The 27260-nt window shown below is 35.3% G+C and overlaps 1 protein-coding gene across 12 annotated transcripts in view; it reads left to right on the top strand.

Moving 5' to 3' along the window:
* ZEB1 (zinc finger E-box binding homeobox 1) overlaps window positions 1-27260 on the top strand; it is a 93501-nt gene that overhangs the window by 52001 nt on the left and 14240 nt on the right. For 4 of the 12 annotated variants that reach the window (XM_026672204.2, XM_087946309.1, XM_087946308.1 and 1 more), the window contains exons 2-5: window positions 10413-10613; window positions 13268-13330; window positions 15944-16075; window positions 21899-22101. In XM_026672204.2, coding sequence (XP_026527989.1) covers window positions 10413-10613; window positions 13268-13330; window positions 15944-16075; window positions 21899-22101 — 599 coding nt within the window. Of the gene's footprint in view, window positions 1-3286; window positions 5097-7399; window positions 7587-10412; window positions 10614-13267; window positions 13331-15916; window positions 16076-21898; window positions 22102-27260 lie in introns of those variants that run through there. The other 8 variants (XM_026672202.2, XM_087946303.1, XM_087946312.1 and 5 more) reach the window with 6 other exon arrangements.

Raw genomic sequence — 27260 nt, 5'->3', positions numbered from 1 at the left:
CAACGCTCTTTCTGACCTATTTTTACTCATAAGGCAGGGCAATATTTCCCTGCAGCAATACAATTTTTTGAAGCAAAAGCAATGGCAAAGTTACTATATGTCTTCTAAATGGGTTCTTATTCTTCGCCTCAGCAGAGTGGGGAGTGCTACTCAAATTTCTGGTATCAGTTTTGCAAGTCACTAAACATACATTCTAAAATCAAAACTGGGATTCTTGGATTGCTATTCTTAGCTATTTCCCTATTCTACCCAGTTACAGAGTTTGGAATATAGGTATTTAACGTACATTTTGCTGACTATGTTCAGGAGACTGGGCAGTAATGCAGGGTCTTTTTTTATAGATTGGAACAATAATTGCCATTGCCCAGTCTTTCAGAATATGAGCCAAATTGTCAGGAAAAGTAAAATGCACTGCCAGTATGGAGTCTACCAGTTACTGCACAGAAAGTCCTCGACTTACAACAATTCGCTTAGTGACTTTTGAAGTTACAATGGCACTGAAAAAAGTAACTTATGACCACTTTTCACAGTTGCAACATCTCCATGGTCATGTGATTTACATTTGGCTGCTTGACAACTGATTCACATTTATGATGGTTGCAATGTCTCGGGGTCATGTGATCGCTTTTTGCAATCTTCTGACAAGCAAAGTCAATGGGGAAACCGGATTCATTTAACCACCGTGTTACTAATTTAACAACTGCCATGATTCATTTAAGAAATGTGGCAAGGAAAGTCGTAAAATAGGGCAAAATTAATTTAACAAATTTCTTACTTAGCAACATGAATTTTGAGGTCAATTGTGGTCATTAAGGTGAGGAGTACCTGTACTTTATGAATACCTCAGCAGGGACAAAGTCATTACCAAGGATTTTATTACTTTTTGACTGATATATTCATTTTTGCATCTTCCTTACAAAACCTTTTTGCCATCTTCAAAATTAGGTAAGATTCTAGCCTGCTCATTTACCTCCCCATCAAAATCAGCTAGCTTGTTATTCTCATTAAATCCATTTAGTTCAAACAAATTTGCTAAGCTGGTTAGAATGCAACAATTGAGTGATTATCTTAATCAGGCTTTCTGTCCATTTAGCTCTCTTGCCTCTCTTTTCCCTCCTAAATCAACTTGATGATATTTGTCAATATAGGTGTATGTTTCAGGAAACAAAGAAACGATTTAAAGTAATGGGAGATGATTACTATCTGGAATGCTCATTGTTACCTGAAATTTAGCTATTAAATTAAGCACATATTTTTCATACAGTAATATAGTTAAGTGTTCTAAATTGTTTAGGGAAATTACCTTCTGTTGCTCCATTAGGGTTGCTCAAATTTAAGCAGTAGATTAGTTGAGGGTGAGCAGAAGGGGAAGCCAGAAAAGGTAGAAGTTCTATTTTTAAATTTGCTTTTTACTGTTCAAATACTAATTTTGCAGACACTGATGGAAACTTGCATACAAGGAGTCCAACTTCACATTGAAATCTTCACCAATTACAGAGTAAATGACAAAGGAAACTCTTATCTTCACCAATATAATTTTAAAGTTTATTACATTGGTGATAACGATTGACAGACATTGAAAATGAGGATACTAACAGCACCAACTTTAATAACAACAGATAGTCATAATTGGGTGTCTACAGGATGGGAGGGGATGGAGCTTAGCATGTAAAGCTATAGATACTGTTATGCCCAGCTCCCCTTTGTCTTCTTTTTCTGGTTGATGCTGCCTTTAAGGTAAATGTAATATAGTAAACTCATGAAATTAGATATTTTCATGGGTTTACTATACTCAATATGACTAGGAGGCAAGTTTCCTACCAGAGAATTATATTTTATAGCAGCATTTGCAAATGCAGCATTCTTTCTCTTTTTATTCCATCCAGTGATATTCGAAGAGATAAGTAATAGGGACCTTGTAAAGTTAAATGTCACTCTCAATAGACAATATGATTTCCTGTTACTAGTTCCTGTTTTAATATCAAGCCCAAGCCTGAAGACAATACAGTGAAGTCCAATTGATTACATTCTTTATTTGCTTACACCTGTTATTGTTCATTCACTAAGAAGAATGAATTCTTAGCATTCGCTAACAATGCAGAGAAAAGCAACAAAGATGATTAGGGGACTGGAGGTCTAAAACATCTGAAGGAACTGGGTATGGCTAGTCTGATGAAGAGAAGGACCAGGGGACACATGATAGCAGTCTTCCAATATCTCAGGGGCTGCCACAAAGAAGAGGGAGTCAAGCTATTCTCCAAAACACCCGAGGGCAGGACAAGAAGCAGTGGGTGGCAACTAATCAAGGACAGAAGCAACCTAGAACTAAGGATAAATTTCCTGACAGAACAATTAATCAGTGGAACAATTTGCCTCCAGAAGTTGTGAATGCTCAGTTTTTTTCAAAGATGTTGGATAACCATTTATCTGAAGTGGTGTAGGGTTTCCTGCTTAGGCAGGGGTTGGACTAGAAGACCTCCAACTCTTGTTATTCTATTCTATTCTTTCCTAAGTCCTGTCCAATTCTTCAGGGTCCAATGGATCGTTACATGTCATTGCATACATTTAATGGACAGAAACTCCCAAGTAAAGCTATAGCCCTCTACCCTAATAGATATATCTTTGACAAACTATAGGGTGTGGCTACCCTGAATCTCATTCCCCCCACTCCACCCCCATCCATACAGGAACCGCACAGCCTCTTAATTTAGGTTTCTTTCTGGAATGAACTGCCTCCTCTCTGGGAAAACTATGCTGATAAAACTTTCCTCAACTGCTTCACCAACTGCACATTCCATCACATCTGGTTCTTCCAAATTCCAGTTAAAATAGACCTTAGATGTTGTTGTCTCCCTGATGACTAGTATAGAAAGGGGAGCCTTTTACAAATGGGGTAGTTATAGTATAATAATGTTTTTGAGAATCTTTTGTAAGATGTACAAATTAATTATGTGATCGCATTACAAATAGGGACAGGACAGAGCACATGCTTTGCATACAATGTGTCATAAGTTCAACCCTAACTATCCCAGTTAAAATGTTCAGATAGCAGGTAATTTGGAGAAACTTCATCATAGATCTTGAGAACTTTCATCATGAGAGTTTAATATTCTGTGTCTTGAGGCCTCTTAAAAGGTGTTGTGATTAAAATTTTAAAAATCATAAAATTTGTTCAGTACTACAAAGTTTGAAGAGGGCAATCTACTCTAAAACCTATACATTCTAGTTTACTCTCAATGCTTGTTGGGTTGAAGAACATTTCTAAAGTTAACAACTAAAGGAGCAGTGATAACAGGAAGTTTGGCTGAAGATAAAATTTGCCCTTTACAGAGAGTTCTTGATGATATATTAGGCTTTCTTTTCTATATTATCTTTCCTTTCCTGTCAACAAGAAATCTGTCATAAAGCAGATTAGCTATTATTGACTAGCAGTTCAAAGTAACTCAGTTCCTCTATTATTTAGATTAGAATCCTATAGCTTGTATTGCTTCACAATACAAATAACCAGGTTAAACAAACTTATTGCGGTAGTCCATAATTTGCAACCATAGTAATGAAAAATTTGCATTGCTAAGTGTTACTGTTGTAAAACAAGACTTTACATGCATCACTTAGCAACCACAATCTCAGCACTTCCAATTGCTGTCATTAACTGAGAATCATAGATCCTTAAGCAAGTACTCACCCTAATCCAAGCCAATCTGGGCTTGGTGCCTTCTAGACCAGAATGGCTTGAATTGGGAAGGCAAACACCCCAGATCCATGTGGCTCTGAATCTGTTTGCCACACCCCAGGAATCCATAGCTTGCACCAGCCCTACCCCAGCCCTAGTCAGTCTTGCCACCCTGTACTCTCGGCCTCCAAGTAACCTTCATTGTCTTAGTAGTCCTGCTGCTGCTGAGGCATGCCCAGCCTGGGGCATGTGAAACAAAAAACCAAAAGCAGCACCTCAGCCACAGTGTAATAAAAATCCCCTTTGCAAAAAGCTTCTGGTTGAGGTGGACTTTGGCCTGCAGGCAGGCTGTGGACAAAAAGGGTGGGTGGGGGGAATTAAAACGCACCTGCGGTCATAAGTGGTGGTGAATTGCCGATGAATTTTAATCATATGACACAGCACTGAAACAACTCCAACTTCAGGCATGTTGAATGGATCGTTGGGGTGGGGGTACCCTGAACAACCATTTTATTTATCATATTTCTATCTCAAAGTGACTGTGGGTGGTTTACAACAAGCTTAATAGCTGGGTGCCATAAGTTGAGGACTAATGTACATATGACTCAGATGAAAGTTGTTATGTGAAAGAACATATATGTCATTGGCTACAATGTGAAATTCAAATTAGAATGATGGAAGAAATACTTCCCCAGTTAGATTAAAAATATTTGACCTGAAGCAGTTTAGTTGGCTAAAAATTATATATCTGCTTGGAAAATTGAAAAGCACAGAAGGAGACAGACCTCTGAGGTTTGGGATAGAACTAAAAACAAAATCTTAATTTTAAAAAGCTAAGCTCCCCATAGGGTAGTGCCAGAAAAAGAGCAAATAAAATCCCCAAAACTGAAGCAGAAAGGCAAAAACAAGGGGAGTAAAGATCGCCTGTTATAGCCTGCCACTCAAAAGAGATCTAACTCCACTAATTCAACTCTAGAGCAAAATTATATCTTAAAAAGGAATTATAACTGTAGAGGTTTAAAAAAACAGAATAATTTTTGTACTCTGGCAATAGGACTTTATTTAATTTAAAGGCCATCATTAATATTTTTCAAGAAACTAGAGAAGTCCCTCTGGTTACAATCTGGATTCAGGCCTGAAAGTAAAAGCAAAAAAAATCACTGATGGTATTTTTGATGAACTGCCCTACGAAATAATTATTGGTGTTGACTTGCCAGTTTATGGGCAACTGATTCATAAAAACCCTACACTGCAAAACAAGAAGAAGGAATAACTACAATGACTGCAAGAGCTGAAGATAGCTTCAGAAACTGGATCAAGAGAAATAGGAGAAGAAGAAAGCAAAAAAAGATTCTGATATTTTGCCCTTCACCCAGACCTAATGACAGGAACAACGCCAAGGAAAGAATCTGCTATTAACAAAGTAAGCAAGAGCCAAAAGGCTAAACTTTAGACACAAAACTGGGATGTTGATATTAAAAGTTTTCAAGAAAAAGGAAAATTGTAAAACAGCAGTAGCTGAAAAAGAGGATGACCAAATAGAAAAAAGGGCAGGGATCTTATACAGACTTGTAGTGATCGCCATTCTGAAGTTGTTCTACTCTACAGCTTTACACTGACATATGTCCATAAAAATCTATTCTCAGATCACACGGGGCAAGAAAAAATGTTAATGACGTTCAGAGACAGATTCATTTAGTATATTTTTGATTCTTATTCTATTTTCTAGAATTGCTATGGATACTTTTACCAAATAAGCCAAAGGATATCAATATGTAGTTTTGATTTCTCATTATACTACTAGTAATTACTAATTACACAAAGGCAATTTGCTGCACACAATCATAGTAAAAGTTATGCCAGTTGGTTTCTTATGTTGCTCAAATAGAGTAGGAATCTAGTGAGATTCTCACAGATCAAGCGTCCTGCTTTTAATCTGTTTTCTGAAGAATGTGTACGCAAATTTGGGAATATTTAATCCTTTATAGAGATAAGATATTGGCTGAGATATTATCATTGGTTTAAATCAAATTCATGTATGTTTAATCAGAATAATAGGAACTATAAATAAACCATACCTGGAAAAATCTCACTTTAAGAGTGAAACTAAAACAATAGAAGCCAGGAGCTCCGCACAACAATCAGTGGTCCAATGTAACCAACATGTGGAAATGTAAGAAGCTTGTCCATTTCAGCCATGGAAAGTAATATGCTATTGGAAAGAGAATAATTAAATAACCCTTATTATTTCTCCAGATGGGACTATATTCTCTGCAATATTATATGTTGAAAACCTTGTAGTACTGGTTTATACAATACTACTGAAACGCTAAGCTATACAATTGCCTTACACATGAGGTACAATGATCTTTTAACCAGGTATATATTTTTGATAACAGTACATGGACAGATACAGCAATTCATAAAACTGGAATAAAAATATTTTACCCCTTATTAGGAAAGTTGATTCTAGGTCTGTATATGATTTCTAATTCACATTAAATCTTTTTCTGGATATAGACTGAGCTTTATAGATGAGTTAAGACTAGAAGCTTCTGATAGTGTCTAGTTGTCTTTTTCAAAAAAAGAGTAGTTCTCTAGGGTATCAGAACCAAAAGACAGTATTTCAAACAAAATACAAAGATATATTATTATTGTAAGTATTCTTCATTACTTTCAATATTTATACAATATGTGCGTTATTTCTCATAAAATATGAATTAATCAACAGGCAAATTACTTATCACAAGTAACCAACTGTTTCTGAACTGTTGGAAACATGTTTTTCCTTATACTGTAAAGCTGAGAGCAACTTTGTTGTTGCAATGTTCCATCAATTCAGCTTTGATTCCTGATGACCATAGGAACAAGTTCATACATTTTTATTATTTTGGGGGGTAATATTGCTTCCAATATTTTCTTGGAAGTGATTTCTAATATCTTCTTCCCAAGACTGAGAATGATTGATCAAGTTCACATAGATGGCTTTCATGCCTAAGGCAGTTCTAAAACTCCCAGCTATTAATTCCCAGCTATTAAAATTATATATGTATATGTGTGTGTGTGTGTGTGTGTGTACATATATACATACATACATATATATGCGACCACCCCATTGTAATCATCTCAAAATGGGTTTTTGCAATTTTTTGCAATTGTAATTCAAAAACATTCTGGCAATATATAAGGCACAGAAGCATTTTAATAAATACAATAAAGCAGTATAATAAACAGCAGGAGGTCTGAAGAATTAAAGACACTAGAACTGTTTTACTTGGGTCAGGATAAGTAGAGTTTCCTCTGGTGGAATATTACATTTGTGTTTCTGAGGACCAGTTAATTGCTTTATTTCTATTTGCTTGCTCTCTCTCTCTCTCTTTTTTTTTTTCATTTTTATTTGTTTTTCTACACCATCTAAGGTTGTGTTGTTCAAATTAAGAGAGTATAGAAATGCTTTAAATAAATAAAATGTGTCATGTTCTTTGTTTTACAAGGAGTAGACATACCACAGTAGAGTAAATCTGTACATCCTGCATTACTGCCACACACACCTTCCCCAACAATAGGCTATTGCTTTGGCTTACATTTTCTACATTTTGTGAGTTGCTATGACCACATGACTATGTCTTTAATATTAAGTCTGTTAATACTAGATTCAAAGAAAAATCTCAAAGTTTTAACGTAGCATACAACCTTTGTTTTTTCCCCCCAACATTTTTGCACTAGATGGGATGAGGTGCTGTTTCAGTATGGTTATATTCCTTTTTCAGTTGCTGCTGAGCTCCAGGCAGAGTTCCAAACAGGACTGCTACCAGGATATGCTGGTCACCATAGATTGTTGCCCTGGCAGTTGAATGAAAGTCCTCTTGTCTACTTGCAATATCTGCCATATGTTGCTTCCACTTCCTCCTCTGTAAGCTGTTTGCTTTCACCTTTCCTACTACACATATCACCTTTCCCCCTTTGACATAGCTTTTCCTTTGTAATCTTAAAAGCTGGGTGGAATGAGGCTGCCTCTGGATTTCAGCAGGTGCTTGCAAACACAAGGGTGTGGCTTAATTATCTGGCAGCTGGAACACTGGCTAGAATACATGTGAGTGCAGTTGATAGATGGAGTAGATGAATGCTTAAGGAAAGGGGGAGAGTTTGTTTGCCTTAGTGCAACTACTTTTGAAAAGAGCAGACAGCAACCCCAACTTCATTACCTCAAACCAGACAATTAAAAATATTTTGACTCAGTATTTTGACCCAGTATTGAAAACATTGCTATGAAGTTGCCTGTCCAAATTCCTTAAAGAATATAGTATATTCCAGTTGAGGTCCATCACAGAAAAGGCCTTTTGCTTTATGCATACATAATGCACTTCTACTGCTGGCTGACTCATTAAAAGATCTTAATCAACAGGTTATTTGGCATCAAAAGAGGTTACTGAAACCCCAGGACTTCCCAGGGGGGTTAATTCAAGGATTATTACATTAAATAGAATGTAGGATAGGTATCATACATATTGCTCTGATGTTGCTAATTGCAGTTTCTAATGGTGACAGATCCTGAGAGTTGCACTTTAATAACTGTATGCTTGCTGGATAGTCAGTAATTGTGATAAGTTTAACTTAACTAACCTGCTGCTTAAATTTTCCATTTCTCTATCTCCAGTATCATGCAGTCCAATCATACCGGAGGATTAAGCAACTATAATAAAGCTTGCCACTATATGGTAGCAATTAGCAAATAGTCAAAATTGAAAAGAGATAATAGCATATGTACTATAGTTTGAGAGCAAGGATATGGTGCTCCAAAATAATTTTTAACAGCAGTTGCCAAGAACTAATAAGAATACTGACTGATAGCTTTTGTGTCTTCTCAAAATTCAGCTTCTACAGTATGTGTTGGACTTCATCCAACTCATTTCCACATACAGACATTCAATATTTGTATAGCCAATAGTAAAAACAAATAGAGTTAGACATATTAGTGACAGTTACATCATTGCTAGCACAGTGAAAATCTTGCCAGTGCTTTCTTTTTTAAGGGGGGCATGTTGGCTCAGTGGTTAAAGACTCTGAGCTTGTTAGCTGGAAAGCTGAGAGCCCGTATTTGAGACCTGAGTGCTGCGCAATGGGGTGAGCTCCCATTCTTACCCCAGCTCTTCACCCACTTAGTAGTTTGAAAGCATGCAAATGCAAGTAGATAAATGGGTACTACTTTGGCAGGAAGGTAGGAGCATTCTGTCCACCTTTGGCATGTAGCCAGGTTGGCCACATGACCATGAAAAATATCTTCGCACAATGCTGGCTTCCTTGGCTAAGAAACAGAGTTGAGCACTACGCCCTATATGTATGTGTATATATATATATATAGAAGGGGAATAGAGAGGGAGCTGAATAATAAAGGGAAAGATGACAGATGGTGACCTTTATCATTAACAGTGAAGTAGTTAGGGATTGATACATGTGTTCTTAGAGATGTATAAGATTATATCCTGTGATAATAAAATTTGGTTACTGTTTAATCAATAAGAAATGATGTTAAATCTTGTAATAATTCTAGTTCAGTTGTTTCCAATGAAATTAGAATTTCTGCTTCCTTTTCTAAAGAGGAATGCTTTGAAATCAATTACAGAATATCCAGGGGAATCAAAATATCACTCATTCTTTTTTGGTATTTCCAATTTAGAATAGATACCTGTGTTTGCTGTTATGTAGACATCGATCAGTTTGTCCAATGTAAAATACAATGGTACCTCGGTACTCATTAATTGGTTTCGAGAAGTGCAATGAGTACCAAAAATGATGAGTAGCAAACCATTTTCTCCATAAGGAATAATGTTGTCAGCCAACACGGCAAGTTCTAATTTGTGCATTGAATACCAAACAAACAATGAATACTGGGACAAAATTTTTGCACCAAAAGGCAGAGTACCAAATTCAACAAGTTTCAAAGAGGTTGAGTACCAAGATCTCATTATATGGTGGAACATTGCTGAGAGATTGTAGCATATAGTAGAGTACATTAGGGAATGAATAGGTGAAAGTTTTGATAGAAGAGAATAGGATTGAACTGTGGGTTCTTGGTGCTCTCTGAGCTTAGTAGTTTTCTTGCAGACATTTCATTACCAAACTAAGTAATATCATCAATGCTATAAAGTTGAAGTTTCCTTGATTCGTGATGCAGTCAAATCCCAGGCTTTGAGTGGAGGTGCAGGTGCATTTCTATTAGTGCATTGTTTTTAGTCTGGGATGCCTATGTTTATGTTTAACTGCTTTGTAAACTGCCCAGAATGTACTGAGTAGACAGTCATTTAAAAAAAAAATTAATCCTGTAATGATTTTGCCAGAGTAAACTTGCAAACAAAGTTGAGTGTATTTTAGTTTTTCTAATTGATTAAACTAGTATTATTTCCTGGAGTTCAAGTAGTTATGAATTTATAAGAAGCATATATTAATAAAGGACAGATGATAAGAATTTTACCAAATTCTCTCCAAGAAGAGTTAGATTTGAATGAATGGTCTCATGACAAAGTTTTTTTTCCCCTAGAGCTATAAGACATTAAACTAGATTACACCTATAGGAAGATTATACTATATTTACTTTCCTAAACGAGAATTACAGTATGTTTCAATATTTTTAGAAATGAGGGCTGAATTGGGTGTAGTTATTCTTACTATCAGTATTTATTAGCAATGAATCATTCCTGAACTGTAGATGCATTGATCTTTTCTCCTTATATCTCTGCAGTTACCAATTACAATAATGTCGTAGAAGCGAATTCAGATTCGGATGATGAAGACAAATTGCATATTGTTGAAGAAGAAAGTGTGGTAGATGGAACAGATTGTGATAATAGCGTGCCAGATGATGATTTGCCAAAAGACCATGCAGTATTACCAGAACATAATGAAAAAGAAGGAAGTACAAATAGTTGCTGGGAAGATGAAGGTAGATATCAAGAAATGTATCTCTTAATAAATTTTAAAAGCATTAACCTTTCTTAGAATCAGTATTATGCAAGCATTTATACCTTAAGAAGATACTGTTGTCATTTAATCTTTCAAACTCTTTTAGTTTGTAAGTTTATTGCACAAGCTTTGTTTATGGATCTTTTATCATTCAGCTCAATGATATTTGTTTCTCAACACATATTCACAAATATTACAATATCAGTAATCAGTAGTGAGAATATAGAACTCACCAAACATGCAAGTGTATCTCCCTTTCCAATTAATACTTCAGTGGCAAGGAAGATGGCAATGCAGTCCCTATGAAGTTTTGTCACTGTCCTTGCTCATAACATTGTCCTTATTCACAGAACTTCAGTAACTTATCATAATTATCATTATGGTTTTATTTTAATCAAACCTTTAGGTAGGTTTTCTACTCCTAGTGAATCTATACAGTACTGTATTTAGCAAATAGCCATCCATCCCAAAGATAATGATTTCTTTGAGATAATAGTTGCTTAATCACAGTAGGAACTACATTGGAATATTAAGAAAATTGTGGCCCTCAGCCTGATCCTAGTAGTAGCTATACAGAAGTAAGCACTATGTCAAAACATTCCTGGCTTGCTCTCGAGTTGCCACACTACTTTCTTTATCTGCTTATTAGCTCAGGAAAGCCTTTATATATATATATATATATATATTTTGGGGGGCATTATTTTGCAGAAAAGAAATTAGCAACAAGCACCAAAGAAAGGGTGCCTAATACAGTATTTGCCTTTCTCAGAGAGATCTCCCCTTTTGTCTCAGTATATATCTTGTCCTCTGTTTCTTCTGTTCTACTTATTGCTTTCTTATTAGATTTTTTGGGGTGTAGTTAGAACAAATATAAGAATGGGCTTACTGCAAGAGAATTGGGCCCTTCATAAAATTGCTGAATAAAGCAAATGGTCACAGAATAAAACTCTTCATCTAGAAGTATCCTTATTCCCATTACTAATTTCAGACATAGTTTTAAATAACTATACATCAGTAATATGTCAGATGTGTTATATATAAAGCAAATGCTTCTTTATGTGTAATAAAGAAGTAGAGGTCAGATGTTACCTTTAAAATTTGATTTTCTGTGAATAAAATTTCAGTTTCTCTGCTTATATGCCATTTACAAGCAGTGGTTAGCAGAAGCATGGTATGTGTAGTAGATAGTTTATTTTCCAAATAAGAAACTTGGTTTGACAATAGAGAATACACCACATAATTGAATGTCTTTAATAGGTTCGAATATTTACTTCAGCTTAGCTTTTAGATGTATACTGTAGTTAAAATAAAGATTACTATAGAAAAACTTGGAATTTTTTTAGATGAAACCTTTCAAGTCCCGTCAGCAGCAATTCCAAAGTCTAGACCTCCTTACAATTCTAGGATTTTTTAGACTCTTTTCTTTTTGGAGTTAAGGATCCTAAAGGCCAGGGGTGGGATTCTACCAGTTCTACCTATTCGCTAGAACCGGTTGTTAACATTCTAAGCAGTTCAGAGAAGCAGTTTGTTAGAAGAAATTACTGGCCTAATCCTGTAAGGAAGGCAGGAAGGAAACATTCTGGTGTTGCTTACAGAAACTGCCGCTCTGTTAACCCTTATTACATTCTTGGCAGGACTAGACTTCCTGTCTCTGGAACTTCTCTGGAGTTTTTTTTCCCCTCCTTTGCTGGTACTTTGCTTGTGTGGAGTGACCATTCAAAGTTACAATGGCACTGAAAAAAGTGACTTATGACCATTTTTCACACTTACGACTGTTGCAGCATCCCCACAGTCATGACAGGCCAGGGAAGGAGATGCATGCCTCAATGTGAATGATATTGAGTTGGCCATGCCCAGCCAATAACATGACCACTAAGCCATGCCCACCAACTTAGCCATGCCCACAGAACCAGTTGTTAAAAAATTTGAATCCCACCCCTGCTAAAGGCCCCAGTCAAATGAAACCTGTGAATCATTTTTCAGTATAGGTGCTCATTTGCAGATATCTCTTTTTTAATTGACTATCATTAATATTAATATACAAAAGGGATAAATGTAATGTGGTGGGAGTCATCAATATCTATTAATGTACAAATTGCCAACATGTAAGTACATTATACAAAAATGTCTTTCATGACTTTTTCAGGGTTTAATACGAAAACTGTCAACTAGTACTGACAGAGAATAGAGAACACCAAAACTTAAATAATTGGATTCAATTTATAATCCAAATCATTTTGATTTCTAAGAGACTTAAAAGCTAGGAATAGCTGGAATAAAATCTACTACTTTGTGAATTTAGCTGACTTATGATTTTCACAGAAGCCTTGCCCATGATACCGCCTCTTGAAGTGAGATAAATAAACTACATAAGACAGGGATTTTTCAATGTTATTACATTCTTTAGAAATTCTGTAAAATATGTCCACACATTTTTGCTATTTATATATAAATTATAAAGAAAAATGATACGTAGATATGTATCATTTTTCCATAATGTGGTTGTAGAAATTCAATTAAAAGTAACAATATCATATTACAGTATTATGAATATTTATTAGTGTGACTCGGGTGATTTCAAGTAAATAAGTTAAGTAAAGGATTGGTCTTCATTTATATCTTATTATATTTTAGGTAAAAAAGAAGCAAAGGAAATCCTGGGGCCTGAAGCTCAAATAGATGAATCTGGATGTCCAGGTATTGTCATCAAATTCCTTGATTTTGTTATTAGTGTTTAGAATATTCTTTAGGTTAGTAGAACTATATATTTTTGAAAAAGGAAATTACTTATTTTCCACTACTGTATCTTCTCCTTCTAATTCTTTTTTTCTGTCTGGCACCTTTCTACATGCACTGCACTTAATGCTTTACAGTGTGGATATACAGTTACTGAAAATGACCAAATTAGGCTCCCAATAGTGCAATTTAAAAGTGTTGCTGATAAATTATGCACAACAGCTCCTTCCCCTGACTGCCTCTGCAATTTCTTAGCTGTTATTCTTAGCAGAACAGTGGGCAAAGAATTTATTTGGGTTCTGTTGTAAGATTATAATGCAAGATTATGATGAGCCACAGCAAGGGTAACTGTTACCCTTTTGTTTAGATTTGTCTTCAGCCATGTACTTATCAGTTGATATTACTGATTATATAACAAGATGGTTTAAATATTGCAATTCATCTTTTAATCACATGAAAAAATATTATTTTATACTGGCAGCATATCATAGCTCTGAAGTAAGTGACATATGTCTTTGATGTATGTGATCACTTAGAATTTTTGTGCATCTTGAAACCTTTTGTTACTATCACAGCCCTAGATCTATATTCAATGAAGTATTTAAAGAATGAAAAATAAAGAACTGAACTAAAAAAGGGAAATTATTTTACCACAGTGCAAATTTGTACACATATTAAAAAGGATATGCTGTGTAAATGAATGTACATTTTGAATTATGAAACCATAATGCCTTTTCATAATTTCTCTAGATGTAATGGTAGCTACTAAAATCAATTTTAAATTTGTGATAGTCATTTCTGAAAATAAGGAAGCAATTGTAACAAAATATTTTGGCAACTTTCAAACTTTCTTCTTGTAAAATATATGGCAATAAAACAGTAAATACAAATAGCATTTAAAAGTTACATGGCAACAAAATATATTCAAATAAATATGGAATACATCTTGGGGAATTCAAAAGAAACTCTCAGGTGGCAAATTTAAAAGTTTGATCCTAGTTTGTGCTACTATAAGCAAAGGATTCCTGTATTCAGGATGGTTCTGGCCTCCAGGATCATCTTTGTTTGAAAGAATTACTCAAAGTCCCAAATGGACCTTATAAGCGTTTTTAAAAAATAAAATTATGTGCAACTGTAGCTTTCTGAGTTTTTTTTGTTTGTTTGTTTGTTTTTGGAAGTATGACCAACTGTCTGAAAAAAGAGGAAGGTAATAGGAGATGAGAAATAGAGGAGATGGCCAGGGGTGGGATTCAATTTTTTTTAACAACCGGTTCTGTGGTCATGTGACGTGGCTTGGTGGTCATGTTATTGGCTGGGCGTGGCCAACTCAATATCACTCACATCGAAGCACGTATCTTCTCGCCAGGCCTCTCATGACTGGGGATGCTGCAACAGTTGTAAGTGTGAAAAATGGTCATAAATCACTTTTTTCAGTGCCATTGTAACTTTGAATGGTTACTCCACACAAGCAAAGTACCAGCGAAGGAGGGGAAAAATAACTCCAGAGAAGTTCCAGAGACAGGAAGTCTAGTCCTGCCAAGAATGTAATAAGGGTTAACAGAGCGGCAGTTTCTGTAAACAACACCAGAATGTTTCCTTCCTGCCTTCCTTACAGGATTAGGCCAGTAATTTCTTCTAACAACCGGTTCTTCCAAACTGCTTAGAATGTTAACAACCGGTTCTAGCGAATAAGTGCGAACTGGTAGAATCCCACCTCTGGAGGTGGCAATTAGTATCTGGTTAGAGATCATGTGGAACAAGAGAATTTTGCTTTCCCTTTGAAAGGTCAATTTTCCTTTCAAAATTGGTGTCAAACTCACATCGTTTCCATCAAATCCTCTCCATCAAATCAGCTTATGAACCACTTTATTAGTTCCTTTTGCATTTTTTGCTGTGTCCAAATAAATGATTTGTAAAAATAATTCTACTCTCTGGAAGTGCAATTTAAGGGGAAACCCTGTTTAATTCAAATATATGTTTTAAAAGTGGAAAATATACTGAAACTTTCATTTCAAAATGAAATTGAGAATGCTATAATATATGTCTAATATACAGATCTTGCCTGAATGTTGTTTAAATTTTGAAGACAAATACTGCACTTTGGAACAGCCCAACATAATTTCTCACCTATTTCCATTTTTTTGGGAACATCCTAAAATAATTTCCAATTTCCTACTTTGGCTAAAAAGAAAAAGAAAAAACTTAAACCACATTCCTGGAAAATATGATAAATCTTTGACATAGCCAATTAAATTTGGTGGATCATAATATTATCAAATAAAGTCCTGTTCAGAGTGAGGCAAACTAATCATGAAGCTTATTTTTATGAAAACATGAATACTTTTTATACATAATTGATAAAGCAATTATTTTTTATTGTTTATACATATCAAACTTGTCTGCAGTTGGTAAAAGCTATCATATTTCCTGTCAGGGGTGTAATAGGTAGAGGTAAAAAAATCAAGATTTCTTTGCCTTAAATTTGTTAGTCAGCTTATAAAGACATAATACAAATAATTACAGAATATAATCAATCCTCATTTCTAGTAAAAGATGAATGTGATTCTGATGCAGAAAATGAACAAAATCATGACCCGAATGTTGAAGAATTTTTGCAACAAGAAGATACAGCAGTTATTTACCCCGAAGCACCTGAGGAGGAACAACATCAAGGTACACCTGATGCTAGTGGTCAGGATGAAAATGGTAAGCCCTCTTTGGCTTTATGTACATTTTTCAAATTGTGTGATTAGAAGCAGATCTGTAATTTCTAAAATGGTAGAAATTAGAAGCAAGAGTTGAATAAGTTGCATCTAAAACAGTGTTTTTCAAACTTAGCCAGTTTAAAATGTCTGGACCTCAACCTCCAGATTTCCCACACAAGCCAGCATGCCACACATTTTAAGGATGCCAAATTGGGGGTGGGGGGCTGATCTAAAGCTTATATAAGCCATCTGAGGATGCATTACATCTCTATAATATCTAACAAGCAATCCTTTGGGGGTCATGTTTTCAATTCCAGCAACAATCAACACTATACAGAAAAGAAGTTTCTGTAGAATAATGTATAAATAAATGAACATACATGGACTTGAATCAATTTCCCAATACACACACACACACAAACACACACAGTTTCTATTACACTGCTCATTCCAGAAAAGAAAGAAGAAAAAGCAGCTAGCTTTGGGGGGAGAGAACATACTTTACCCATGACTAAAGTATTAAAGTCATAGAATTCCCAGAGGACTCAAAATTTTCCTTAAACAAAAAACACTGGTGAAAGAATTGATGAGGAATTCATTTAGTGAAAATTGGATAGAGTAAAATCAGATGGAAATGATTCAGTAAGTATCTGGAAAAGAAAAAGATATTTTCTGAAAAGTAAGAATCAAGTTTGACAGAAGAAGAAATGGCAAAAAAAAAACCACCACCCATCATATTTACTAGATGACTCTATTTCTCTATTTCATTTTCTTCTTGCTTAATATCCAACTTCGGACTAAATCAAGTATAATGTAGAAAATTAATAATTACAACTTTTCAGATTTTTTTCTCTTTAAGTCTGTCATGAATTAGCATTCTGGCTTCAGTGCTTAGCTCTTTGCTTGCACCAACTGTTTAACTGATTTTGCTACAATGAAACTGCTTTACATTTCACTGAATAATAAATTGCATATTTGATAGATACTCTAATTTGAGAAATTAGCTTTGGAAACACTATGTCTATCAATGCCAATATTTTGGTGAAAATTAGACCCGTTTCCCATAGTTACTTTAAGGAGAGAGGTTATTTGACATTTCAATGTCATGTCTTTTGACTCTTATAAGATTATAGGCATAGCCCTTGTTAAATGCTGCATATACTATATTTTGGATATTGTTAAAATTAATGATTTAACACAGTAGTACATTTCATTTGTATGGATGTCATAATGAAATAGTAATTAATTTTCTTGAGGTATTATGAAAGTAATGTTACATAAAGAAACATTATATAAGAGCAACACAGATAGTTAATGATGGTAATTGGGACTCCAATGTTGCTAAATGTTATAAAGTTATAATGTCATAAAGCATATCATGACCACAATGCCTAGTGACAACCAATTCCAGCACTCCTCATTGCCACCATTAGAGCAAAAATTGTTGTTAAGTATCAGGCTTAACAATAGGTTATTAAGTCCCAGGAAGTTTGCAAGTAGGCCAAGAGAAAGGTGTCTATTGCCCAGGGGCACTGCAGCGCTCATAAGCGTGAATCAGTTGGATCAAACACCTGGATCACAATCTCATGACCGCATGAGTTGAACTTCAAAGACCAGTCATAAATGCCACTCATTCAATGTTGTAACTTCAAACAGTCACTGAAAAAGTTGTCATTAGATAAGAACTACCTTGGTAAATTACTTGAAACCTGCTTCAAGAGCCATGGTGGTGCAGTGGTTAGAATGCAGTACTGCAGGCTACATCTGCTGACTGCCAGCTGTCTGCAGATTGGCAGTTCGAGTCTCACCTGCTCAAAGTTGATTCAGCCTTCTATCCTTCCAAGGTCAGTAAAATGAGGATCCAGATTGTTGGGGGCAATATGCTGACTCTGTAAACAACTTAGAATGGGCTGTAAAGCACTGGAGCGATATGTAAGTCTAAGTCCTATTGCTTATGTAGATAAACTTTTCCAAAGAAAAAAATTCTTAATATTTTTCTTAGCCTAGTATCTTTTTCCACTATTGAGTTAAATACTATTCATCCATTCAGCAGAAGATTATATGCGTGGCATTTATTTATTTATTTATTTATTTATTTGATTTGATTTGATTTGTCAATTGCTTATAAGGTAATAGGTATAAGTATAAACATAGTTATGAATACATGAAATGAATACATATAAGAAAAATAAAAAGAAATAATAGGACAGGGACGGTAGGCACATTGGTGCGCTTATGCACGCCCCCTACAGATCTCTTAAGAAAGGGGTAAGGTCAATAGTAGACAATCTAAGGTTAAAGTTTTTGGGTTTGGGGAAGAAACCACAGAGTCAGGTAGAGTATTCCAGACATTGACCACTCTGTTGCTGAAGTCGTATTTCCTGCAATCAAATTTGGTGCGGTTTACCTTGAGTTTGTATCTATTGTTTGCTGTTGTATTGTTATGGTTGAAGCTGAAGTATTCATTGACAGGTAGGACATTGCAATGTATCATTTTATGTACTATACTTAGATCGGATTGAAGGCAGCGTAGTTCTACGTTTTCTAGGTCTAGAATTTCAAGTCTGGTGGCATAAAGTATTCTGCAACAAGTAGAGGAGTGGAGAAATCTTCTTGTAAAAGAATTTGCTGACCTCTCCTGGTTCCATAGCTTTGATTCTAAATCACTGTAGAATGGAGCAGTCCTAACAGGCAAAGTATGTGATTTGGTTCTTTAGTTTTGTTGCCTTCGCATTTTGAATGGCATACCTTTATGCCATTCAGAAAAACATCTGCCTATCCAGGCATTGGAGCAGGAACCAGGGTGAGTTTGTCACCAGGCAGGAGTTTGCCCCAAGGGTATCTTCATAAGTAACATGTTATGTCAATTTTGACCATTGGTAATAATACCAATAGCACTTAGACTTATATACTGTTTCATAATGCTTTTAAAGTTCTCTCTAAGTGGTTTACAGAGTCAGAATATTTCCCCCAACAATCTGGGTCCTCATTTTACCGACCTCAGAAGGAGGGAAGGGTGAGTCAACCTTGAACCTGATGAGACTCAAACTGCTGGCAGTAGCCTGCAATACTGCATTCTAAGCACGGTGCCATCACGGTTCTTCAATAAAATGACCTTGTGGGTTATTTCACAACAGCTTGTAAGTGTGACAGTAGTTCAGTACAGAGTAGAGAATGGTATAAAAAGTAGATCAGGAAGGGGAAATTCCGGCTGGACTCCCTCGCCAACAGACCAAAATCTGCAGTCAACCGCAGTTTCGGTTTGTGCTCTCCCATCGGAGGGCCCCGATCATCTTGATTTGGGACCAGAGCCACCCCGTAGAGGTGGCGAAGAAAGGGGAGACTGCCAGCTGGATCGAGGGGAGCCATATCTCCCCTCCTTGGCTTGGCAATACTCCCCTCTGAAGACGGCTGTAGCAGTGTTCAATATAGACACCCTAAAGAGGTGAGCTGACCGGGATAGGATCGTGCAGGAGCAGAGAGGAAGAGTATGGCACAGAAACCAGGAAAATTGGGCACAATTTCTAAATATAAAGTACCCCAGAATTAAATAAAAAAAAATTAAGAGTTAATTAAAGCAGCAAATGAAGAAGTGAAGAAAGGAATTTTTGACAGCTTAAAGTGATTTTGAACCTTAAAAGGAAGAAGCTGGAGGAAGATTCTTGCCAACATGGGGTAAATATATGACTCTTGACACTAAAAAAGTGTAATTAAAGCCGTATTTGAATGTGTCAAGGAAAAAAAAGAGTAATTAATATTTGGACTTATTGGAACTTTTGAAATTTAAAAGCCCGAAATAGAGGAAAAAAAGCGGGAGAAAAAAGAGTTGATGTTAGCCATCTAATGGCTAAAGGAATTGTTTGTTTTCCTTTTTTTCTTTTTAAAAGCCTGGTTCCTTCAAGGACTTACTTGATACAAATTAATTGATCAGGATACAATAAAATAGAGACCCTGGAATATGAAAGTGGAATATTGAACATTAAGAGAAAGAAAAAAGCAGGAAGAAATCATTTTGGAATTGTTTGGTATTCTTGGTGCAAACTTTAATCTATGGATACTGAACTATGAGATGAACTTGAAAACCTAAAAGAGGAATTAATAAAAGTTGATCATTGGAAATAAACTTTATAGATATTGGTCAAATCAAATTACTGAATAAAAGTGGAAAAATGTCAGAACTGCTCTTGGAACTAAAACTGGAACTTAGAAATATGAAAGAAATGTTACAAGAAGAAGGCAAACTGCTTTGCCCGACTTTACGATTTTTACAAATGGCGATTTTAGAGCATGAAGAACAACGAGGAATGCCAGAAGAAGAGGAGCTAAGTAAAGAAGAGGCCATCTTTAATGAACATTTAAAACAATGAAAGTTTAAGCGAAGCGGGGAAAGAAGGGGAATTAAAAATAGGAAGTTTGAAATGGTGATTAAAAAGAGATTTATTCTGAAAACCAAACAAAATAAAAGGAAACAGCAGAAGACGGAATTACAGAAGGGCGTTTTAAAAAGGGAAAGGGATAAAAATTGGAGTAAAAAAAGAGGGGAAGAATGAAGGGCAAAAGAGACAATAAGAAACAGTACCAGGAAATAAAGAAATGGAAATCAAGCAAAAATAAAAAGAAATTGTTTATTTAAAAGACACAGAGATAATGGTTAATTAAGAATTAAGAAAGGAGATTCTGCAAGTTGATGAGGTGTAATATAAATGAATTAAAAGTAATAAATTAATTAGAAAATAGTGAAATACAGGTTACTAACATGAGAGATTGGAACTGATACTGTTTTGTTATTGTAAGGTATGCATATTTTTAATGGAATTATATACAGAGTTAAATGGAATAATTGTGAGAAGGGGGAAATTATGATAAGTTTATTAACTGTGTGTAATGAATTTATAAATTACAGTTGAAATGAAATATGGAAATTGTGACTAGGAGAATAATATCAGTTTTTATGATTAATTGAATAGATTAATTTTTTCTATTAAAATTATAAATATTTTGTATGTAATTAAAGGAGGAACTTACAGACCCTGAATTGAAAAATATATATGCAATGTAGTAGTTGTTAGAAGAATATTGGTATTAACTTTTTAAATGATAATTAAAAATTAAATGATCAATGGGATTAATAACATGATATGTTAGCTATAAGGGTGGCACACTCAAATTGTTAACAGTAGAGGAAACATTTTTGAAATGTTCGAATTGAGATTGAAATTTGGAATGATGAATTAAGTTTATGCGATGAAAGTGCAAACCTGACATAGGAAACCATAAAGCATAATGAATATGAAAATATGAGAGTTATTTAAAGTTTAAGGAAATAGATCAAGTAATAAATTGAAAAAATATATAAAATAAGCTGGAGGAAAGTATATAATAAAAATGATGGAAAATATGAAAAGTAATGGTAAGATTTGAATTCAAATGTAAAAGATGAATATGAAATTTAAGTCATGTTTGTATGGAAATGTGATAACCTGGAATCATGCTGTTCACTGTAAAAAGATGTTTTTAATATGTGAAAAACTGAATAAAATTTTATTAAAAAAAAGAAGTTGATCGGGAACAGGTACTTATTCAGCTCTCATCATTCCTACATAGACTGTCCTTAATTTTGCTATTTGAGCTGCAAAAGATTGTTTCATGCTTTTAAACTGAGTTAAATGACAAGAAACTTGAATATATCTGTGCAGCATAGATGATACATTTTACCACCACTTGTTCCTGACTAGAGGTTAACTGATGAAAATAAAAGGCCAATTTTGAAATAGAGTGACTGTAATAATGATCAACAAAATAATACTTTGTTATTCTCATTCAGGCACACCAGATGCATTTTCGCAGCTACTCACATGCCCTTACTGTGATAGAGGGTATAAACGCTTTACCTCTCTGAAAGAACATATAAAATATCGCCATGAAAAAAATGAAGATAACTTCAGTTGCTCCTTATGCAGTTACACATTTGCATACAGAACACAACTTGAACGCCATATGACATCACATAAATCAGGAAGAGATCAAGTGAGTAATGAATTCCGTGGTCATTCAATTCCATATTAGTAATTGCTTTAGATGGATTTCATTTTGTCTGAATTTGAATCTGACTTTGTGGATGTATGTTTTTTCTTGCAGTATTTTATGTTTTTTGCACAGGTTTTGCAGTCAGTGTTATACTAACTTTTTCACTGCCAAGCTTTGTAAATATTCACCTTGCTTTCTGTAAATCTGCATTCTGTGATTGATTATTTTCATCCAAGATTTGCTTTATGCAAAAAAAAAAAAAGTCACTATTGTGTGATTTAGCCAATACTTCTTGCAACCAAAACTGTTTGAACAGTTCCTACCAAAATCTATTTCTGTCCTCATTCCCCCATGTTCTTTGATCTGTTCTCTACTTATTTCTGTAACTGAAATAGTTTTTGTTAGGAATGTAAGTCACCTAACAGTTATTTGCATTGGAAATATATAAACTAGGATAGACATTTTAATACTATGTCTTTAAGAGAATACTAAAACTGTAATTGGATATGGTTCCACAAATGGCCATAAGATGGAGCCAGAAACCTAGTTTGTTTAGTCTCAGTGAGTCTCTGTTTTCTTCTGTTGGAAAGAGTTGCCGTTCCTCCTAATGACTGTTACTGATCGTTGATGTAAATCTGTTACTGAACTGTTTTTGATACTGGACTTTGATATTTGGATTATCCCTGAACTGCAAACTGACTGACTTACCTGTGAATGACTTGAACTGCTTATCTTGGACTTTGCTTAACCGTTTATGGGAAGTAAAACCTACATTTACTGTACAGTGTATCTGTGTGCTGTGTGTGTGTTATTCTTCACTACTCTCACTATGTCTCCCTGTATGCGCTCATTCTCCTAATGGGGAATTACCTCAACACTGGTTATGGGCCCAGGCCATACCAGACTCAGATAACTGAAAGTTGGTGTGAATACACAGTACTGTATACAGACAGCTGTTTACTGTTTAATTGTGGTTTACTGTCCTGGTAAAGATGGCACAAGACCTGTCAACAAGTCTATCGCTGATAACCCAGTTGGATGGAACAAACTATGTTTCCTGGTCTGTGAAGTGCAGTCTACTTCTGCGTAGAGAAGGTTTATGGAATGTAGTTCAAGACCCACCGGATGTAAATGCTTGGGATCCAGAAAATGAGGACGATGCCAAGAAGCTTGCTGACTTTAAATAGAACAATGAACGAGCTCTTTGTATAATTGGACTAACACTGAGTGACCAGCAGCTAGTCCATATTCGTGGAGAAGGGTCTGCTGCTAGGTGTTGGGAGAATTTGAAGAGGATTTATGTTCGTGACAGTGTGTACACATACATCTTACATGTAAACATCTTACATGTAAACTGTTTAGAGCATGTCTTCTGAAAGATAGAGATATGTTAGCTCATTTGAACTTTATGAAAATAACTTTTCAAGAGCTACATGAAAAGGAACTGATATTTTCAGAGGTGCACCAAGTTTACATCATTCTTTCCTCATTGGATGAAAGTTATGATGATTATGTATCTTCACTGGAAGTCCTGCCCAGAGATAAACTGACATTGACTGACATAACTGGAAGGTTGTTAGAAGAAGCAAGAAGATGACTGGATAGGGACCAACTGAGGAAGGAACAACCACAAGAAGAGGATTTGTCTTCAACTGCCTATACTGTTAAGAAATGCTTTTCTTGTGAGGCTAGGGGACATATAGCTAGATTCTGTAAGAAGGGAAAACAACAGAATACTGGTAATCACCAGAAGGCCAAGAAGAATGTTAGTCTAGCTATGTCTAGCAATTCAACTGTAAACCATGATTTGTGGGTTGTTGATAGTGGAGCATCGCAGTGCATTACTAGAAATAGAGAGAGGTTTGTAAAGATGTCCACGAGTAAGCAACATGTATCATTGGCAAATGGATGGAAGATTAAAGCATCTGAAGAAGGTACTGCATATTGTTCTTGTATAAACGAGCATTTAACTATGTTATATGTACCTAAACTGAAATTTAATTTGTTATCAGTAAGGGCTTTAGTTAATCTTGGTTATGTAGTAACCTTTAAGGGAGATAACTGTATAATAGAAAAAGAGGGTAAAAGTGTTACTGCTCCTTTAGAGAATGATTTATATGTGATACATGATGACCAGTTGAAGATGGCTAGCTCAGTTTATAACAATGTTAAGCCACATGATGAATGTATACATTTACTGCATAAACGTCTGGGGCACATTAATTTCAAAATGCTCAAACAAACTGTTGAATTGTCAGAGAGAGTAAAATTGAAACCCTGTAGCAAGTATTTAAATTGTAATGCTTGTAGCCAAGAGAAAAGCAAGGTTATTCCAGCAAACAGACTTAATGGGTTTAAGACCAAAGAACCTTTAGAGGTTGTTTTTCCTGACATAATTGATTCTAAGAAACCTAATTTAGGAGGTGCCTGCTATATTTTGAGTATTATGGACCATTACTCACGATATGGTTTCTGCTATCTCATGAAAAACAAAACAGAAACATTCCAACATTTCTTTAACTGGCTAAGGTTTGCTGAGAGAAAAATGAGGAGTAAAGTAATTACTTTAGTTACTGATAACGAGACTGAGTTTGTTAACAAAAGATTCCAAACTATGTTGAAATTGGCTAGTGTTGAGCATAAACGTTCTGCACCTTACAGACCACAACATAACTTGTTTGTAGAACGAAGAATGCAAACATTACAAGCCATGGCTTGCACTATGTTATCTGATTCAGGTTTGCCTGAAACACTGTGGGGTGAACCCATAATGTGTAGCAACCATGTTTTAAACAATGTAGTTAATACAACAACTGGAGAATTGCCATTCACTTGCTGGCATGGCAGAAAACCAAATTTAAGTTATCTACACACATTTGGAGCTCCAGCATGGGTGCATATTCCCTCACAAGTAAGAATGAAAAGGTAACATAGAGCTAAGAAGTTATTTTTTGTAGGTTATGAGGCCAACCATAGATTGTTTAGATTTTGGGATCCAGGCACAACTCGTGTTTATTGTAATGCTAGTGCAAAATTTCTTGAGCACGTTGGGTGGGATAAACTGGAACAGGAATCCAGCAGTGATATTATTATTGACACCCAAATAGTCCGTAAAGATAAAATAAGTAAACCACAAATAGCCATTAAAGAGGAAGAACAGGAGGAAGTACGAGAACAGGCACAGGAGGAGGTAGAAGAACAGGAGCAGGTGGCACAGGAAAGTCCACCAGTAAGCCCTGTATTACCAAGACGTTCAACCCGAGTAACACGACCACCTGATAGATATCAGGCTAGTGTTGTATGCCAAGTGAGTACAGTTCCGAGTAATCATAATGAACTGAAACTGTATCCTGCTAAGGATCAGGCTGCTTGGCAGGAAGCAATGGATAAGGAACTGGAATCCTTAAAAAAACTGGAAGTATATGAAAATGTTAAGTTACCATCTAGTAAACATGCCATAGGATGTAAATGGATTTATAAGCTTAAGACAGGTGTGGATGGGACTGTTACCTATAAAGCCAGGTTAGTAGCACAAGGGTTCAATCAGACAGCAAACGACTATGATGAGGTGTTTGCACCTAGTCTGAAGGCTATTACATTAAGAGCAGCATTAGTGTGGGCAGATAAGGAGAAATACATTGTAAATCATTTAGATGTAGAGACAGCATATCTGCATGCACCGTTGCAACACACTATATATTTAAAGAAAACTTTAGGTATCAAAAATGATAATACAACTGATTGCTGGAGATTGAAAAAGAGTCTTTATGGCTTAAAGCAATCAGGATATGAGTGGAACCAGTGTATAGTTAAGGAATTAACTAAAATAAATTTTGTAGCTGGCATGGCTGATCCATGTTTGTTCAAAAGAGAAAGTAATGGTGTAATTTCATTGTTGCTATTGTTTACTGATGACATATCATTAATCACCAAAACTGAACAAGAAGCTACTAAAATAATCTCACTGTTAGAGAAGAAATTTAAGATAAAACAGTTAGGAGAAATTAAACAATATCTTGGCTTAAAGATAGATAAAACCAATTACTAAAAAGTTTTAAAATGGAACTTTGTAAACCGACTAAAACACCAATGAGCCAGGAGTTTAGCCACAGTGATGTTCAAAGTCCTATTTTTGATAAGAACATTTATCAGTCCTTGATTGGTAGTTTATCTTATTTCAGTAATTGGTCAAGGCCAGATATAGCATACAGTGTTAACCAATTAGCTAGATTTAACGCTGAGCCGACTGAAAGGCACTGGCAAGCTGCTAAACGTGTGTTAAGATATCTGAAACAAAAAATGCATTATGCATTGTATTTGGAGCCTAAAGATGAACTGAGTTTAACTGCATATGCTGATGCAAGTTTTGCTACAGACAAATACACGAAAATCTGTAGTATCTGTAGGTACTGTAGTATTATTGGGAAAAGGGTTGATTGGATGGAGGTCTATTAGACAGAAACATCTAAGTTTGTCAACAATGGAGGGTGAATTCTCATGTTTGTCTTTACTTTGTACAGATTTAGTTTTGTATAAGCAATTATTAATTGACATGGGAATTGATGTAACAGATTCTATTGTTGTTTACGAAGATAACCAATCAGCAATACAGATGGCTTCAAATATTGCTGTTAAGATAAGAACGGAACACACAGATTTAAGATATTTAAATGTGAGACAATGTGTGCAAAGTAAAATGATTAAGCTGGAATACTGTATGTCAGAAAACAATATAGCAAATCATTTTACAAAGGTCCAAGGCTCTGTAAAGCATAAGGCTTGCTATGAGGATTATGGACTTAGAATGTGAGGTTGTATATATTGTCCTACCAAAAGGGGAGAATGTTAGGAATGTAAGTCACCTAACAATTATTTGCACTGGAAATATATAAACTAGAATAGACATTTTAATACTATGTCTTTAAGAGAATACTAAAACTGTAATTGGGTGTGGTTCTGCAAATGGCCATAAGATGGAGCCAGAAACCTGGGTTGTTTAGTCTCAGTGAGTCTCTGTTTTAAGAGTTGCCATTCCTCCTAATGACTGTTACTGATCATTGATGTAAGTCTGTTACTGAACTGTTTTTGATACTGGACTTTGATATTTGGATTATCCCTGAACTGAAAACTGACTGACTTACCTGTGAATGACTTGGACT

Source organism: Notechis scutatus, chromosome Z (genome assembly GCF_049901735.1).
Source record: "Notechis scutatus isolate UNSWTSFEM ecotype Mainland chromosome Z, rNotScu1.2, whole genome shotgun sequence".
In the NCBI taxonomy this organism is placed as follows: domain Eukaryota; kingdom Metazoa; phylum Chordata; class Lepidosauria; order Squamata; family Elapidae; genus Notechis; species Notechis scutatus.
Note: the sequence above shows the minus strand (reverse complement) of the source record. Positions and strands in the feature narration are given on the sequence as shown.